General features: G+C 32.2%; 2 protein-coding genes across 2 annotated transcripts; both read left to right on the top strand.

Annotated features, from left to right (window-relative positions):
• The first annotated feature begins 630 nt into the window (after positions 1-630).
• On the top strand, positions 631-6083 carry LOC11439103 (G-rich sequence factor 1). Its single transcript, XM_003600427.4, has 2 exons — positions 631-785; positions 4985-6083. The coding sequence occupies exons 1-2, from the start codon at positions 772-774 to the stop codon at positions 5748-5750; spliced, it is 780 nt and encodes a 259-aa protein (XP_003600475.1). The 5' UTR covers positions 631-771; the 3' UTR covers positions 5751-6083.
• Positions 6084-12023: 5940 nt separating this feature from the next.
• Positions 12024-13626, top strand: LOC11441120 (cyclin-dependent protein kinase inhibitor SMR13). Its single transcript, XM_003600425.4, has one exon. It carries the CDS (start codon positions 12590-12592, stop codon positions 13016-13018), a length of 429 nt encoding a protein of 142 aa, XP_003600473.1. The 5' UTR covers positions 12024-12589; the 3' UTR covers positions 13019-13626.
• Positions 13627-16141: the final 2515 nt, after the last annotated feature.

Below are 16141 nucleotides of genomic sequence, written 5' to 3'. Positions count from 1 at the left end.
AAACATTTCATTCATTTCTTTTTAATTTCAATGTCAATGATAAAAAAAATCTGATTTTCTTATTATTAACTTAATGATTTATAATACAAAGTACATTTTTTATTACCCATATTTCATTGGTATTAGTATTTTTTAAAATTAATTTATTTTGTATTATATCATATTTTATAATTCCTTTTTAAACTATATGTTAACTGATACTGTATATAAAAAATATGATTCAATTTTGATTATAATAAAAAGGATTTGCACCATATTTCACCATCCTGTGAGTTTTATTTTCGTTATTATACTATTAAAAATAAAAAAGTGAAGGAATGGTAGATTTTGATTAGAAGAGGGTGGAGAAAGTAATTAAAATTTCTTTGAAAAGAATAGATTGTAATTTTTTTTAACATTTTTTTTTGCGTTGGTCGAGGTTCGAACTCCAGACCTTGATATTTTATATATTGTTTCTACAAGCTAAGTTCACGAAAACTTTTATTTTTTAATATCTTTTGCTGAGAAAAGAATGTATATTGTAAATTAATTAGTATCTGAAAAATGTAAAGAAGATAATGTAATTCAAATTTTTCAAAGGAGAATAATGTAATTTAAAAAAAACAAAAACAAAAACAAATCCATATATGAAATATGAAATTAAAGTTAAATTTTTTAGGAAAATTAACATAAAAAAGTGAGTACGAACGGTAGGAGAGGTAACCCGGCAACTGCGAGAGAGCACATCGTTGCTTCACCATCTTCGTGCAATCTTCAATTTCTTCTACAACAATGCTTTACAGAGGGTAACCCTAATTTCCCCTTTCTCTTTCTGTTTTCCCTAATCCAAAATTGGGGCTTTTTTTATTTTACTTTTGTAATTCGCTTCTATTAGGGTTTAATTCGTAATCTCGTCTAATTAGGGTTTTAATTCAGGATTGGATCTTATAAACTCGCTTCTATTCTCTTCTAGTTTAGTTTCTTTTATACAATTCCAACTGTTTCTGTATAAGGGGATTTTTATTTTTTTTTAATAAAAAAGCAATTATTCGCTGTTAATTGGATGCTGGAAGTGATAGGTAGTGATTTGTTTAAGCTGAATTCTGATATTGTAAAAGCTGAATGCTTGAAGTTGAAAGGGTTACACAATTCATTTTTTCCTAATTATTTGCTTTAGAATGCATATTTTTTCAATGTGTTGTTAACAAGGGGATAACTGATACGAGCTTATGGAAAAATGTTTGTACAGTTGATTTTTGCAGCTTGTTTACTGTCAAGTTTATCTGTTGAGCCATTTTGGTCTACTTTCATATTTATTTGATCTAATTAGTAGTTTGGTGTGCTTCTATGATTATACGTTTCTAACTATTCACTTTCTGTCATGATGATTGCTTAAGGTATTGGAGGGAAGGGCTTATTTTTCTATTTTTAATTAAGGACACCAGAATATGTTTTAGAAAAGTGTGATACAAGTTTTATTTTATCATTTGTGATGTTGTTCTTTCAATTTTTTCAAAATGTCGAATACATATTTCAAGTATGGACGGAGCCCCCCAAAACCCAACCACTAAACATACCTTTATGCTTCATGTTGTGTGCTTCAGTATAGATCATCTTGTTTAATACTATGATGAAAAGATTTGGAATTTTAATTTTGAGTGTCATTTTCTGTATTAACATTGTCTTGGTTCCCTATGTTGTCGCTCTGGTTTTGTAAGGAGGGACACATTTGTCTATAATCTTTGCTTAAGAAGTTCCTGATCTATACACACAGGCCCATATGTCAAGGGCCTACTTAGGGGGAAACAGGGAGAGTTAGTTATAGGGAGAGAAAGAAAGTGGAATCAAGGGGGGAGGGGAAAATAATATCATGGCATCTGGGAGAATCATCGAGTTAGTTATGGACGGAGACCATTTTTGTCCTCTTAAAGAGCTCAGCTATGGGCAGTAGGAATTCAAATTTTCTGTAATCTCTTCATTTCAGATTTTTTGTTCTCCGAAGGAGCTTAGGTTGGGATAGTAGGCATACTCATTCCTGTAATCTCTTCATTTCAGAAATAATACACACTATTGTTTTATTACTGAACAGTTTGTCTTCCGTTAACTTCTACTACTTTCGGATTCTATCGTGCCCCTTTGATTTCAAATTTCTTCTTCTAGAGATTAGTCATTTACTAAAGGAATTACAATTCATTTCATTCTCTATTGCTTAAAGGTCATTGGTTTATGAAAGTGAGATCCAACTTTAAATAATGATCCTGTGTAGAATATAGTTTTTTTTTTGTTGTTGTTGGTAAATGAAGCAAAGTTGAGTGATTATGTTGATTAGGACAAGCTCTAGGAAAGGACGTTTACCATGCATGCATCCTCTCAAAACTTTGTCATATAGATGATCATGTTTGGTATATGAAAATGTTGTAAAGACATGAGAAAACGAATGGAAAGTCAGCGTCATAATTTTACTTTACATTTTAAAAATGCATGTTCAACACTGTTGTCAATTCTAGATTAAGCTAGTTTCGTTAGACTGCTGCAACCCTCCGCCATAAGCTACTTAGAAGAATTCATTGTGGTTGAATTGCGCCCAAATGTATCCAAATGTATGTTATGTTACATGTCATATCAAACTAACTATGTTGAATTGCGCCCATTTGGGTTGGTTTTTAGTTTTAAGTTCTGAGATTTTTGAAAACCAAATTAGTTTTAAGTTTCAGTTTTGTGGTTTTTCATAACTAAAACCAGTTTTCAATTGCCAACCTTATAAATTATAATTTCCTAGGTTCTGCAACTGTTGTCAGACATCCTCTACCACCGCCACTGCTCATGACACTCTTTACCACTATCACTGCCTTAGAATGAATATTTGTTCAATGTGTTGTTGTCAAGGGGATAACTTATAAGAACTTATGGAAAAATGTTTGTACAGTTGATTTTTGAAACCTGTTTACTGTATACTTTATCTGTTGAGCCATTTTGGTCTACTTTCATATTTATTTGATCTAATTAGTAGTTTGATGTGCTTAGGGGATGTTTGGGATTTGGTTGGTAGAGCTTATTTTCTTTTTTAAATTAAGAATGCTAGAAAATGTTTTAGATGAGTTAAGTGTGATTCAAGTGTTATATCATCATTCGTCATGTTCTTTCAATTTTTTCAAAATATCAAATATATATTTCAAAATATAGACTGAGCCCTTATACTATCATTTGGCACGTTCTTTCAATTTTTTCAAATATAAAATATATATTTCAAAATATAGACTGAGCCTTCCAAAGCTCTTCCTCCAAAATCCAACTCCCAAACATACCCTTGCGCTTTGTTTGCGAGTTTGGAGGGGAAGGCAGGGGAGGCCTTTGGAAATAAAATAAGGATCCAGTGGGAAAAATAGAGGATGCAGAGAGGGGAGGGCTTTTCATTTTTCTTCATAATACAAAATCCCCCTCATTTGGAGGAACTCAAAAATTGTATTGGGGGATGGTTTTGGAGGGTTTAAATGAATTCTTCAAATTCCATCTATGTTGTTATTATATTCTTCAAATTAAAAATATATTGATGTCTCCAATTTTCTCTATATTTCTCCCCGAAGCCCTCCCCTCTCCTCGAAACTCCCAAAACAAAGTCTAAGTCACTGTCATTTCAGTAAAGGTCATCTTGTTTAATACTATGTTGAAAAGATTTGGAAGTTGAATTTTGATTGTCATGCTCAATGCATTCAGAACGGTACACCCTCCTGGGCAAGTGTTATTTTTTGTATTAACATTGTCTTGGTTCCCTATGTTGTCGCTCTGGTTTTGTATGGAGGGACATCGAGTTAGTTATGGACGGAGAGCATTTTTGTTCTCTGAAGAAGCTCAGCTACGGGTAGTAGTAATACTCATTTCTCTGTAATCTTTTCACTTCAGAATTTTAAATTCTCTGAAGGAGCTTAGCTTGGGGTAGTAGGAATACTCATTCCTCTGTAATCTCTTCATTTCAGAAATAATATACACCATTGTTTAATTACTGAAACTGTTTTGTCTTCCATTAGTTTCTGGTGCTATTTTCGGGTTCTATCGTGCCCCTTTGATTTCAAATTTCTTCTTCTAGAGACTAGTCATTTACTAAAGGTATTATGATTCATTTCATTCTCTATTATTTACAGCTTATTGGTTTTATAAAAGTGAGATCCCACTTTAAATAAGGTTCCTGGGTAGAATATAGTTTTTCTTTTGTTGGTAAAAATTAAGCATAGTTGAGTGACTATGCTGATTAGGACAAGCTCTAGGAAAGGGAAATTAACCATGCATGCATCCTGTTAAAACTTGACTTGGTCATATAGATGATTATGTTTGATATAAATGATTTTTGTTTTAATCGGTTTCAAGAACTGTCAAAACTCCCATAAAAATTATGGAATTTTATTATTTCCATAGGTTAGTGTTTTTTATTCACTGCAATTTATTCAGGGATTACATGTTATATTGGGCGCTGGTGTCTGTTTATCTAGTTGTTGACCAAATTACAGAATAGTGGATAAAATGATTTATGTACTGTTATCCATCCTTACTACTCTGAGGGAATCTAATTGTTTGTCTTGTGACATGTCTTACATATTTCTCCAGTGTGGATGACAGAAGAGAAGATAACTCTAAATGTGTCTTTTATTTTTGTCCGTTATCCAATTGTCGATGATCATAATTTTGTCTTTATTCTTGACTCGATCTTGTGTTGCTAGTAGATTTAACCGTGCACAGCATGCAGAAGGACTCTTTGCATACATATACTTTCATCTAATTGTCTGTCCTATTTCAAATTTCAAACCTGAATATTTTTGTGACAGGATTCTTTTCCTTTCTCAGTTAATATGAGTTGTAATTATTCTGTCATAATAGATGTCTAGACTCTAGAGTAGATTGTAATGATTACTGAAATTTTAAATGACAATCTAGAGTGCTTAAACTTACATCTTTGTTGACTATAATGATAAAGCTTATTCACTTCAATTTTGGTTATTGATGAAAATTTCAGTAAATTTGCTGATGGTGGTGATGGGCGTGAAATGGCTTCAAAACGTCAGCGGACAGTTGACGCGGGATCTTCATTCTATGGTTCCCCTGGCTCCAGTTATATGTACAATCCATCTCCATATGGATATGTCAGCCAACCTCCTCCTCCACCATTTCCTGTTGTTCGACTGCGCGGTCTTCCCTTTGATTGCACTGAAACTGATGTGGCCGAGTTCTTCCATGGTCTAGACATAGTTGATGTTCTTTTTGTTCACAAAGGTGGCAAGTTTTCCGGCGAAGGCTTCTGTGTTTTGGGATATCCTCTTCAAGTTGACTTTGCTCTTCAAAGAAACAGGCAGAACATAGGTAGAAGATATGTTGAAGTTTTCAGAAGTAAGAGGCAGGAATACTACAAGGCAATTGCAAATGAGGTTTCAGATGCTCGAGGCGGTTCCCCTCGTCGTAGTGCTCCCCGAGCTAAATCATATGATGAAGGAAAAGATTCGGCTGAGCACACAGGAGTGTTGCGACTGAGGGGATTACCATTTTCTGCTAATAAGGATGACATAATGGATTTCTTTAAGGAGTATGTGTTGTCGGAGGATTCGATCCACATTGTAATGAATTCAGAGGGAAGACCATCTGGGGAGGCTTATGTGGAATTTGAAAATGCTGATGATTCAAAAGCAGCCATGGCAAAGGATAGAATGACGCTTGGGAGTCGCTATATAGAGCTATTCCCTTCAACGCATGGTGAGATGGAAGATGCAATTTCAAGAGGACGATGATTGCTCGGTTGGTTCTCTCATTTGCTCTTTCATATGTTATAATTCTTAGCTTGATCTTATAATTGCTACAATTTTGCTCAAGGAGATATTCTATCACTGTATCTGTTTTAGGATCATTATGATTTTTTAAGTGTGCTGATAGTGTGAAGAGCAGATTGAATTATATGGAACTTTCTTATTGGTTGTCAAGTATCAGGTTCTTCTCTTTCCCCGTGAAATCAGACACGGAGGAAAATTGTTTATATCTGGTTTTGAGGTGAATATTTGTTGATAAGGCAAATGCAGTAGCTTGCTCTCTGCCTTTCTGAAATAAATTTTCATGCATTCTAGCTAGTTGTGAAATGTGGATGGTTAAACCAGCCATTCAATCAAGTGCTAGTAATATTTTATCCTCTCTACAGGGCTTGAGCCAAGTTTTATTTGTCTATGCACATGATGATTTATTGTGCCTTTCGAAATCCTAGAATAAGGTTAACTAAACATTCCTTCAAAAAAAAAAAAAAAAAAAGGTTAACTAAACATGTGAACCAACTCACTCGTGAACTGGTTGCTATGGAACCATTCAAACCTGCAATTATTTTGTTCGAGTAACAAGTTTATGATTCCAAGCTTGTGAATGTGACCCGCTCAAAAAAATTGTTTTTTTTCAGGTTTTTGTTAAGATAGCGTAAGATTTTATTTGTTGATCTGTGTTTCAATTTGAAAAATATTTTTTTTTTTGGTATTTCCAGAAAAATCATTTCTCATGACCCGATCCATACCAACCAGTTAATCATCGAGTTGAGTTGGTTTATATTTGACAGGAATAAAATATGTATTTTTGATCAAACACAAACCAGTAAAACCAATCCAACCCGGCTTACTTGATGGTAAAGTTCTTGCATTGAGTCTTTTCTTTTTCCATCTCATTTTTTTTTCCTTTCTATCTCCTTTCCTCACTCTAACATCACCATTTTCTCGTTATTTCCTTTCTACTCCTAGTACTCATTTTTCCTCTGCAGGACTGCATAACAGAAGAGAATCCAACTTTATAGAAATATTTATTGGCATGAAATTTTGGACGGTTGCATGTTAAGTCAATCTTGTGCTCAATGCAAAGTCTGTATTGATTCCAAGTACATGCAAGTTGCTTCTTTTCATAATTACTCTTGTCGTACTACAAAAATTTGGCATGAAATTCATGATGCGTATGAATTGTACAATTTTTCTAATTGTATGACTTTTAATTCTCTCACCCGTTACATCCTACTTTAAAAATTAAATAACGTGATTTTTTAATGAAAATTACAACTTCAATCATTTTTATCGATAAAAGCAAGAAACAATGGTATGTTAGTATCCGTCTTGACGCTAATAAATATATAAAGTGCGACAAACTTCTTTTTTCTTTAATTTTGTTTCAAATTGTTTCTACGGTTCGATTAATCTAAACGGCTGAGAAACTGCCACGGGATATTTTGTGTGTATTTTTTTCTTCCTTTCTAGTTCCAGCCAGCAGTCATAACACATCACTGTTTTTTCCGATAAGCCATCATGTTATTATTGTAGGGACAGGCCCCTCGGATTCTTACAGGGTTCAAATAAAAAAGTGAAAGGACCTTTTGTTTTCATACGGCAGTTTTTAATTTTTAGTTATAGTACTAGTACCTTGTTTTGCACATTTAGCAAGATTTTAGTAAATAAAAAACTCGTGTATATGCAATGGTTTTGTGGGAGGGTGTCCAAATGATTATCCTTCTGAATTAAGGGAAAAATTTATAGTTGTAGAAATAAAATGTAGTACAGTACTTGTTACAATTTTAAAGTTATTTATTTCTATTGTCATGTGATTTATTCATACGGATGTGTTGTATGTGTGACATGGTTAATTCTTCTGTAATACCTAGTACCTTTATTGTTAGCAATCAATCATCAATCAGTAATACTAAAAAGCCTCGATCAATGATGGTGGTATTTGTCAATTTGAAAGCTCCATAGTATAGTGATATTTGTTACAAATAGCAGGATTAAAGGGATGGAAATTTTGTAACAAAAAAAAAACCAAGAGATGGGAATTCATCTCATAAGAAAAATAAGCTTCCTCAAGTTGAAGTGATACAATCAACCAATTTAAATTACAAGCATCTAGAAAAGTATAACGAAACACAAGGTCAGTACTATATGTTTAGAGGCCTAAAACAAATGTTATAGTAAAATGTTTTAAAATAATAATAAAAAAAGTAACACAAGATTTATAAAAAAAAAAGACATTAATTTTTGGTGAGTTTAAGGTTCGAGCATAGATCAATGAGGATGTGAATTGCCCTCATCTTAACTAGGAGGAATGATAAGCCTGATAAACGAGAGGTGTAAATCATGAGATCTGAGAAGGAAGCAACTTTAAACTTTATTAAGAGGTCAACACAATTATTACCTTTTCAGATGATGTGAGCAATGAAAGTGGTCAATTCAAGGTTGAGATGATCCTTGATGTCTTGAATCAAAGTAGAATACTTGTGGTATCAAGGAGTTGGCTCCTTAAGATTAATGTTGACATATTAGAGATAATCCGAAAAGTAAATAACATCTTGAAAGTTAATCTCTTTAGTGAACAAAAATGCCTGATGAATGCATGTAGCTCAGCCAACGATGTCAGTGGCTTCTACAATGTAGCCTCGAAAATCTGAAATCCATGACCTAGAAGGACGATGTAGTAAGTCTCCTCTGCTCTGATAGGGTTACCAAGATAGTTGTCATCAACATTGATAATTGTGTGGATGTGATTAGACGAGTTCTATTAGACCCATCGATCTGAAAGGATGGTAATCGTTGCATGATGGAAGCAAGTAATCAGAGAGGTAGACAAATTTCTAGCTTCCATGGAGAGACAATAAGTTAAGATCCGAGCATTTGAGAAGAAAGTAGAGTTCCTATTTCTCCAAGACCACAATACTCCAGCAGCGAAAGTGTTGGAACCAAGCGAGGCAAGTCCAAGCTTCCAACCACGACGGTCCATATTGTTGAAGAACTTGGTATATATATATACATATAGAATACCAAAGATTCATGGAGGTCGTACAATCTCTGGCTAATGCAATGGAGGAATGACTCATCTAAGCATGAACAACGAGGACAAAGGCCATTCAAAGCATGGTTCCAATGATTCAAAAGAGATAAAGTAGGAATTGAGTCATTACAAGCCATCCAAGTATGTTCACTCAAAAAAAATTGTTGGATATGTTCACAAAATATTATGTTTGATTTCAAGAGTTAAAACTTTTGGTCCCGTGATTGAAAAGTAAATTTATTAGACTTAACGATCTAATCGATTAAGTTTAACTAAATTGATTAGGTAATACGTTCTAATTGATTAATTGATAAATCTGATTATATTTGAATGATGAATACTTGTTTGTGGCCTTTGCAAATACGAATACTTTTGATGATTATGACTATAAAGTGATTTTTTTTAAGGGATGGCTCTAAAGTGATTGATTATGATTAAATGGAATTGATACACGATTCTTTTATATTATTCTGCTGAGATTTGTGTGGCACGCCAATCGATTAGACCTTGCCCTCTATATTTAAGTGAAACTTAATTGATTTGGCTGAAGAGTGCAATCAATTAGATGATTGTTAATTGCTTAAATGATTTATCTAATCAATTACATGTTTGACATATTGTTGATATATAGTAATATTTAAATGTTGATAATTTGATATTTGATAATAATGAAGTATTTCATTCATACTTTTCCATGTTCTTGACCTTGTTGACGGAAACCTCTCTGCAAGATGGGTGAAACTTGTGAATGAGAACTAAATTAAATGTCTTGATTATTGTTGTTGACACTAGAATATGTTTGGTGCATCATATACAATGTTGCTTGGAGTTTGAGCAAACATTAGATTTGCAGCGACTGTCGCAATGAGCCATTGAACATTAGATCCTAATTAGCCACTACTCTTTACATAGTTACATGGAATAGTGAGAGTATTCATATTTGTTCAATCTGGAGTTAGATGGATATACATGCATTAAAGGGGTATCTCATTATTTTATCTTGGTTGTAAGTATATTATGCAAGAATTTCATGTAACGGCGATTGATGTTTTGATGTACTATTCCTTCCAAAAAAAAAATGTTTAGATGTACTATATATATATATATATATATATATATATATATATGATGACTTGTAGCTTATATCTTATGATTAATGATTGAGAGTTTATAATCAATGGTTGATAGTTGACGGCTGATGAGTAATAACTAATAAATTAGTTGAGACTTAAATTCGATTTTAAAGGTTGGCCATCCATCATTCTCTTTAAACCCGCCAAGCTTGGACGTGGGTCCATCATTTGATGGAATTTTTGAAACGACACTTGAACCACCGGGTAGCACTTTGGTGCATTTGCCTTTGGTGCTTTTGGATGCCTTTGTTCATTTTTTATCTTAATAATTTATTTTAATCATTCATCCAACATTCTCTTTCATCAAAATGAACTAAAGGCAAAGGCACTGAAGTGTCGTCCTAAACCACCAATCCTAAAACCTTTATCTATAAAAAGCTCATCAATATTAATAAATAGACAATCCTAGGTATATGCAAACCTCAGATATGTCATCCAATATTAGTTTTTGAAGTTCATTTTTAAGTTCATTAGGAGGAGGGATCCAAAACAAGTACATTCAAATTATCCATAGAAATGTTAAAGTCGGTAAGCTAATCATCACTTCTATTTCGTTCACATAGTAACTTTTGGATACGGATACGATGAACTAAATAGGGATAGTCCATTAAACTTGAAGTTGTCGGAAATCATATCGATCAAAATCAGATGAGAAAAATGCTCCATCCAAACCATGTCCATATTGATATTTTTTTTTCTTCCAATAATTCGTCTACTTCCTTGCTTGTTTATTCTCCAATCATCGATAGTTGCGAACCTAAGTAGTTGCCAATAGCAGCTCTTAGACTTGTAATTATCCAATTAATAATGCAAATAGTACGCAATATTTCTTACTTCAAAAAATTCTTTGATGATAAACATGTATATGAAATTTGTTATTGCATTGCATGAATGAATTGGTGTGAAAAACGGAGCAATAGAATATCATGCAGGTGATAGAAAACACCCTCCTAGGATCCTATGAGAAAATAGTAGTAGAAAAACAATTATATGAGTCTCATTCTGATAATTGTGAAGCTATGATTTAGGGCTAGATGACAAAACAAAAACAGTGGGACTAGAAGACAAACACTCTGTGACCCTCCAATTTTTCAACCCCATAAATTAAATAAATATTACCAGACAAACATATCAATTAGTGGCTACACAAATAAAATATTTGTGAAGGATCAATGAAAAAGTACAAATTAGTGTGTATAAACATGACTATTATAAAATTAAAAAAATAATGAATATGTTAAAGCTTCCTTGGGCAGCGGGCACCTTATCCTCCAAAATACAACAAATTATATGTGACCAAATAACTAGACTTTGATATGCAATTTATTATTTAAATATAGTTAGTGCTCATCCATGTACCTTCTAAATAAAAAAGTGAAAAATATTTACACATCATTCTATTGAAAATTGCACACAATTGTTTAACACATAATTTTGCGTGATTTGAATAAAAAAACATACAAACTAAATAGCTTAACTACATGTTTGGGAATGTAGCAACTTGGTACTGAAAGTGTAGTAGATAACACACGCAGAGAATCATGTTTTCAAACACACGCAAGTCATGTATGTCTTTGTGTGTAATACACCACTAATACGTAGTGGCAATATTTGTGAATAAAAGTTTTCTAGTGGTGCATAAATATTAAATGAATAATTAAAGTACCAAACATTTCAACAATTAAAAAATGAATATTCCTAATTAAGTAGCACCGAATTTTGAATGTAAGGTAACCCACAATGCTTTTGAAGGTAAGGTGTGACCCATAAAATTTATAATTAAATTAAAAATCAAAAGAAAGGAAGATTCTGAACGGTTTAATTACAACTCTTAAATGCTTTTAGTACTTGATGAAAATCCCATAAAAATTCAAGTAATCATAAATCATACATCAAAAAAGTTCAATAGGGTCCCCAATATTTGAATGAGCTTATCTCCCTCTCTCTTTAATTCTTAAGAGCAGCCCTGCCCGCTGCCCGTGACATTCCCAACCTTAAAATAACCCCTAAAAAAGTGCTCATAAAAGTGTAATATTTCATACTCTAATTTTTTTCATTTCCTTAAAGTATTAAAATTGAGTCTATAAAACCCACCACTTCATTTGTCTTAACATTTAACAATCCCTTTCATGATGTTGTCTTCAAAGTGTTAGTGTCATCATCATTAACAATTACTACTTAGGTTTATTTAATTAAGAATTTGCACCTCTCAAAAAACAAAAATTTGTAGCACACTTCTTCAAAGTCTCAAATGGCTGCTAAAAAAACACATAGATAAGTTTAATGTCTTTTTTAAGAAACCTTGTCTAGGAGATTCCTCATTCTTATTCCACACTTCCACACTCTTTGAGTTTATCTATTTTAGTGTCTTAAGTAAGCAATATTTTGTGTCTATTGTGTTTCATATAAATTTCTAGTGAAAAAATCATCATTGCTAAACCCCTCTACAAAACAAACCCTTCCCTTATAACTTTTGAGTCAAAATTGATTATTCCAAAAAGCACTTACCAATTGTGGTTGGTTGTTAAACCCTGCTTCTCTTAGTAAAAGTTTCAATCTTCTTAAGTTACCAGCTTTTGTTAATGTCAGTTTATACCAACCTTTACTAAGTTCTTTTTAACCAAACCAAAACCTTTCCCTCTTTGTTGTCTCAAAAAAAAATGGCCCCTTCTGGAAGAACAGCATCAAACAAAATCTCAAGGACCACAAAAGCTACAACAAGAACAAGAACAAGACAACCTAGAAGAACAGACTTCAAGAAGAAGCAGCAGCAGCAGCAAAGTAGTACTCATACCAAAAAACAAGAGATAATCAACAAAGTTTTGCCTTCTAGCTGTCTTCCAAAAACCTCTCAGGAGTCTTCAAAGGAAGAGAAGACTGAAATTTCTGAGGTAATTGATGTTTCTAACAGTAACAATAACAGTGCATGTTCAACACCAAAAGGTCAGAAATATAGGATACCAGAGATTTCAACATGTCCTCCAGCACCAAAGAAACAAAGGGTAGTTTCAAATTGTTCTTTGAGAAGGTCACCACTTTCATTCTTTGTACCTCCTGATTTGGAGCACTTTTTCTTGGTGACACTTTGAGTTTTGTTTTTGTGTGTATGTTAATAGCATGATATATATAAAATAAGCTCATGACAAATCATACTTTTGAAGTGGTCTTCATAGGAAATGGAGACATGTATGCTTTAGGAAGTTTTTTAGGTTTTTGTGTGTTTTCATGTTATTAGGAAACATTTACTTAGTGTATGTTTCGATGAGCGGTAAGTTTGAAAAAATTACAGTGATACTGTGATTTTGTTGAAGTTTTAGGTGCAACTTCGGTCAAAATTATGGTGGTTCATCGTAATTCTATCATTCTTACTGTCAATTCAAACATGAACCTAGCTTACCCCTTTGTTTAGTTTATGCTAATTTTAGCTTTGTAAGAACTTGTAGTTTTGTAGGGTTTGTTAGTTTCTGAATTTAGATGGAGTGGTTATCCAACTAAATTTACATTTTTAAGCTTTATTTTTTTTCTTGTTTTTTTTTTCTTCTTATAGAAGATATGTACTAACCTTTATATTTAAGTGTGATGAGTGCAAATGTAATGGGTTTGGTTTGAGGTTTTGAACTCTACAAAGCTTAATTAAGTTGTATGTTAGTCACCTTGAGATAAAGCAAAGTCATATACTTCCTTTTGTATGCAAAAATCTGTGTTTTAATTTTCTCTTGTTCAACTTCTCTATTACACCACTAGTACTAGTGATGATTAAAAAAGGGCAACCCGGTGCACTAGAGTTCCCGCATATGTAGGGTCTGGGAAAGAGTCCCACCATTTAGTGTATTGTACTAGTGATGATTAAAAAAGGGCAATCCGGTGCACTAGAGCTCCCGTATATGCAGGGTCTGGGAAAGGATCCCACCATTTAGTGTATTGTACTAGTGATGATTATGATAATTAATTTTAATTTTGACGGCTTTAGCTGGGTTTATTTTGTTATGCTATATTTATGACTGTAATTAGTTATGTAAACGGTAGACAGTACTATGTCCATACTCAAACATCAGAAAGATTTAATTCATAAGCAGTACAGTACTCTGCACTCTGTGCTAAAATGGTGGGACAAACTCAAATTAAAATCTTCAATTTGATATGATTAGAAAAGGCTGTAACAACAACTAGGTTTGATTTGATTTATGGAGGGTTTACAATAATTTTTTGGCTCATGCCTTGAATTTATTAACATGAGAACCTTAGCTTTAGCTCTCACAAATCTTAACTCAGTTTAGCATATTTTCACCCTGCTTACTTGACGAAATTATTTGAGATATATAGATATAATTTTTTTCGTCAAGTAGTTTAGCGGTCGAACCCACATACATTAAATGTGAAGAAATAAAGAATTCATAAATGATAAATATCTATGCATTTCAAATAATATTATTTTTTTGAAAAAGTTCAGCTCCTTGAGGTTTTTTTTTAACACTCCTTTTAGTTTTCAACTAAACACTAACATCCTTAAAATTTATGAATGTAGTTTGAAAAACAATAAAAATTAATTTCAATACTGAAAGAGAAAATACAATAACGTTGTCGTATAATTACAATAAACATTAATTTAATCTATTCCTTCAAAAAAAAAATAAACAGTAATTTATGTTATACATACCCTACATTCATTCGCCTAAAAAACTAAAGAAAATGTATTTTTTTTTTGTGGTACAGCGGATTCGAACCACGAATCTTGCATTATTATCTTTATTAACTGAGCTAAGCTCACCGCGACAAAGAAAAGGTATAATTAAGATTTTGATTTTTTTAATTTGTAGTGGGTAGGGCAAAACCCGATTAATCATAATAATATGGCACTATTGTTTGTCTAGAACATTTAATTGAATTTTGTTGAATAACCATAATTTCTTCAACTATAGTGTTTACCATAGTCAAATTTAGGGTCCACCATATATGCCTTAATGCGAAATGTTATAATTCCACCATATTTTTTTTTTTTGGATGAATACCAAAATTGGTATAGTGCTACCAACGTCATCTCACAAAAGAACACTTCCATTTTCGTACAAGCCTACAAGGCATTGTTGTTTTGCCGAACATAATATACGTGTTAGAGTGATATAAAATTGCATTTTCTTGTTAAAATTTTGGTTTACATTTTACCATGGCTTAAATAGGTCTTTCGTCCCTGTAAATAGGTCAGTTGAATTTTCATCTTTGAAATTACTAATCCTTCCAATCTGCCAGTGCAAATATTAATCATTTGAATTTTGGTCCTAATTAGTTTTTTTTTTTTTTTTGAGGTGGGTTGTCATTAGTGATGTGGTGCCCATGTGGCAAGTGATGATTGGGCAAAGTGGTTGGCTTAAATAAGTTTTTCGTCCCTGCAAATATAGGTCATTTGAATTTTCGTCCCTGAAGTTACAAATCAGATGTAATTAGGATCATTTTTCAAATGATTAATTTTTTTGCAGTTGCAGATTAGAAGGATTAGTAATTTCATGGACGAAAATTCAAATGGCTTATATTTGCAGGGACGAAAGACCTATTTAACCTTTTTACAATTTATATTTAAATATATTTTTTTGACAAAATTATATTTAAACACTTAAATAATACAATCCAATACAAATGAGAGTGAGTCTAGCCAAAAGAGATACACTCTATAACATGGAAAATAAAGTCATTAATGTTGAACATAAAAATAATATAAATCATGTTAATAAAATCCTAAGAATACAAAAAAAAAAAAAAATTGACATTTTGCATTAGAAGAAACAAATTTCAACTTGTAAAAGTTGATTTATACATGAATGTCTTACTAACGAGTGTCATAAAAGCGGAGATGGTCCCACATACGAGGGTATGTGGACCTTGGCCCTCACAACTTTAGGACAAATAATAGAGAAAAACAATACATGTATATTTTATGGAACAAAAAGAGAGAATGATAGTGAAATTTAATTAAATTTTTTTTTCCTTTTTTTAAAATTGAATTAAGTTTATTAAGTCCTGCACTATAAATTATAAAAATAAAAAATAAAAAAAATCTATCTAATTAATAATTATTAGACTAGATACTTTTAAATAATACTCATTTATTATAATATTTGAGATTCTCATTTATGTATGTGAGTTTTTAAATAATACTTTCTATAAAAAAAAAAATCAATATTATAATATTTACTTTTACAAATCAACAAATTCTAGAA

This window comes from Medicago truncatula, chromosome 3, assembly GCF_003473485.1.
Source record: "Medicago truncatula cultivar Jemalong A17 chromosome 3, MtrunA17r5.0-ANR, whole genome shotgun sequence".
In the NCBI taxonomy this organism is placed as follows: domain Eukaryota; kingdom Viridiplantae; phylum Streptophyta; class Magnoliopsida; order Fabales; family Fabaceae; genus Medicago; species Medicago truncatula.
The sequence above is the reverse complement of the archived record's forward strand: the minus strand, read 5'-3'. Positions and strand labels throughout refer to the sequence as shown.

Coding starts and splice junctions, on each gene's coding strand:
- LOC11441120 (XM_003600425.4), top strand. CDS start 12,590: ATGGCCCCTTCTGGAAGAACAGCATCAAACAAAATCTCAAGGACCACA.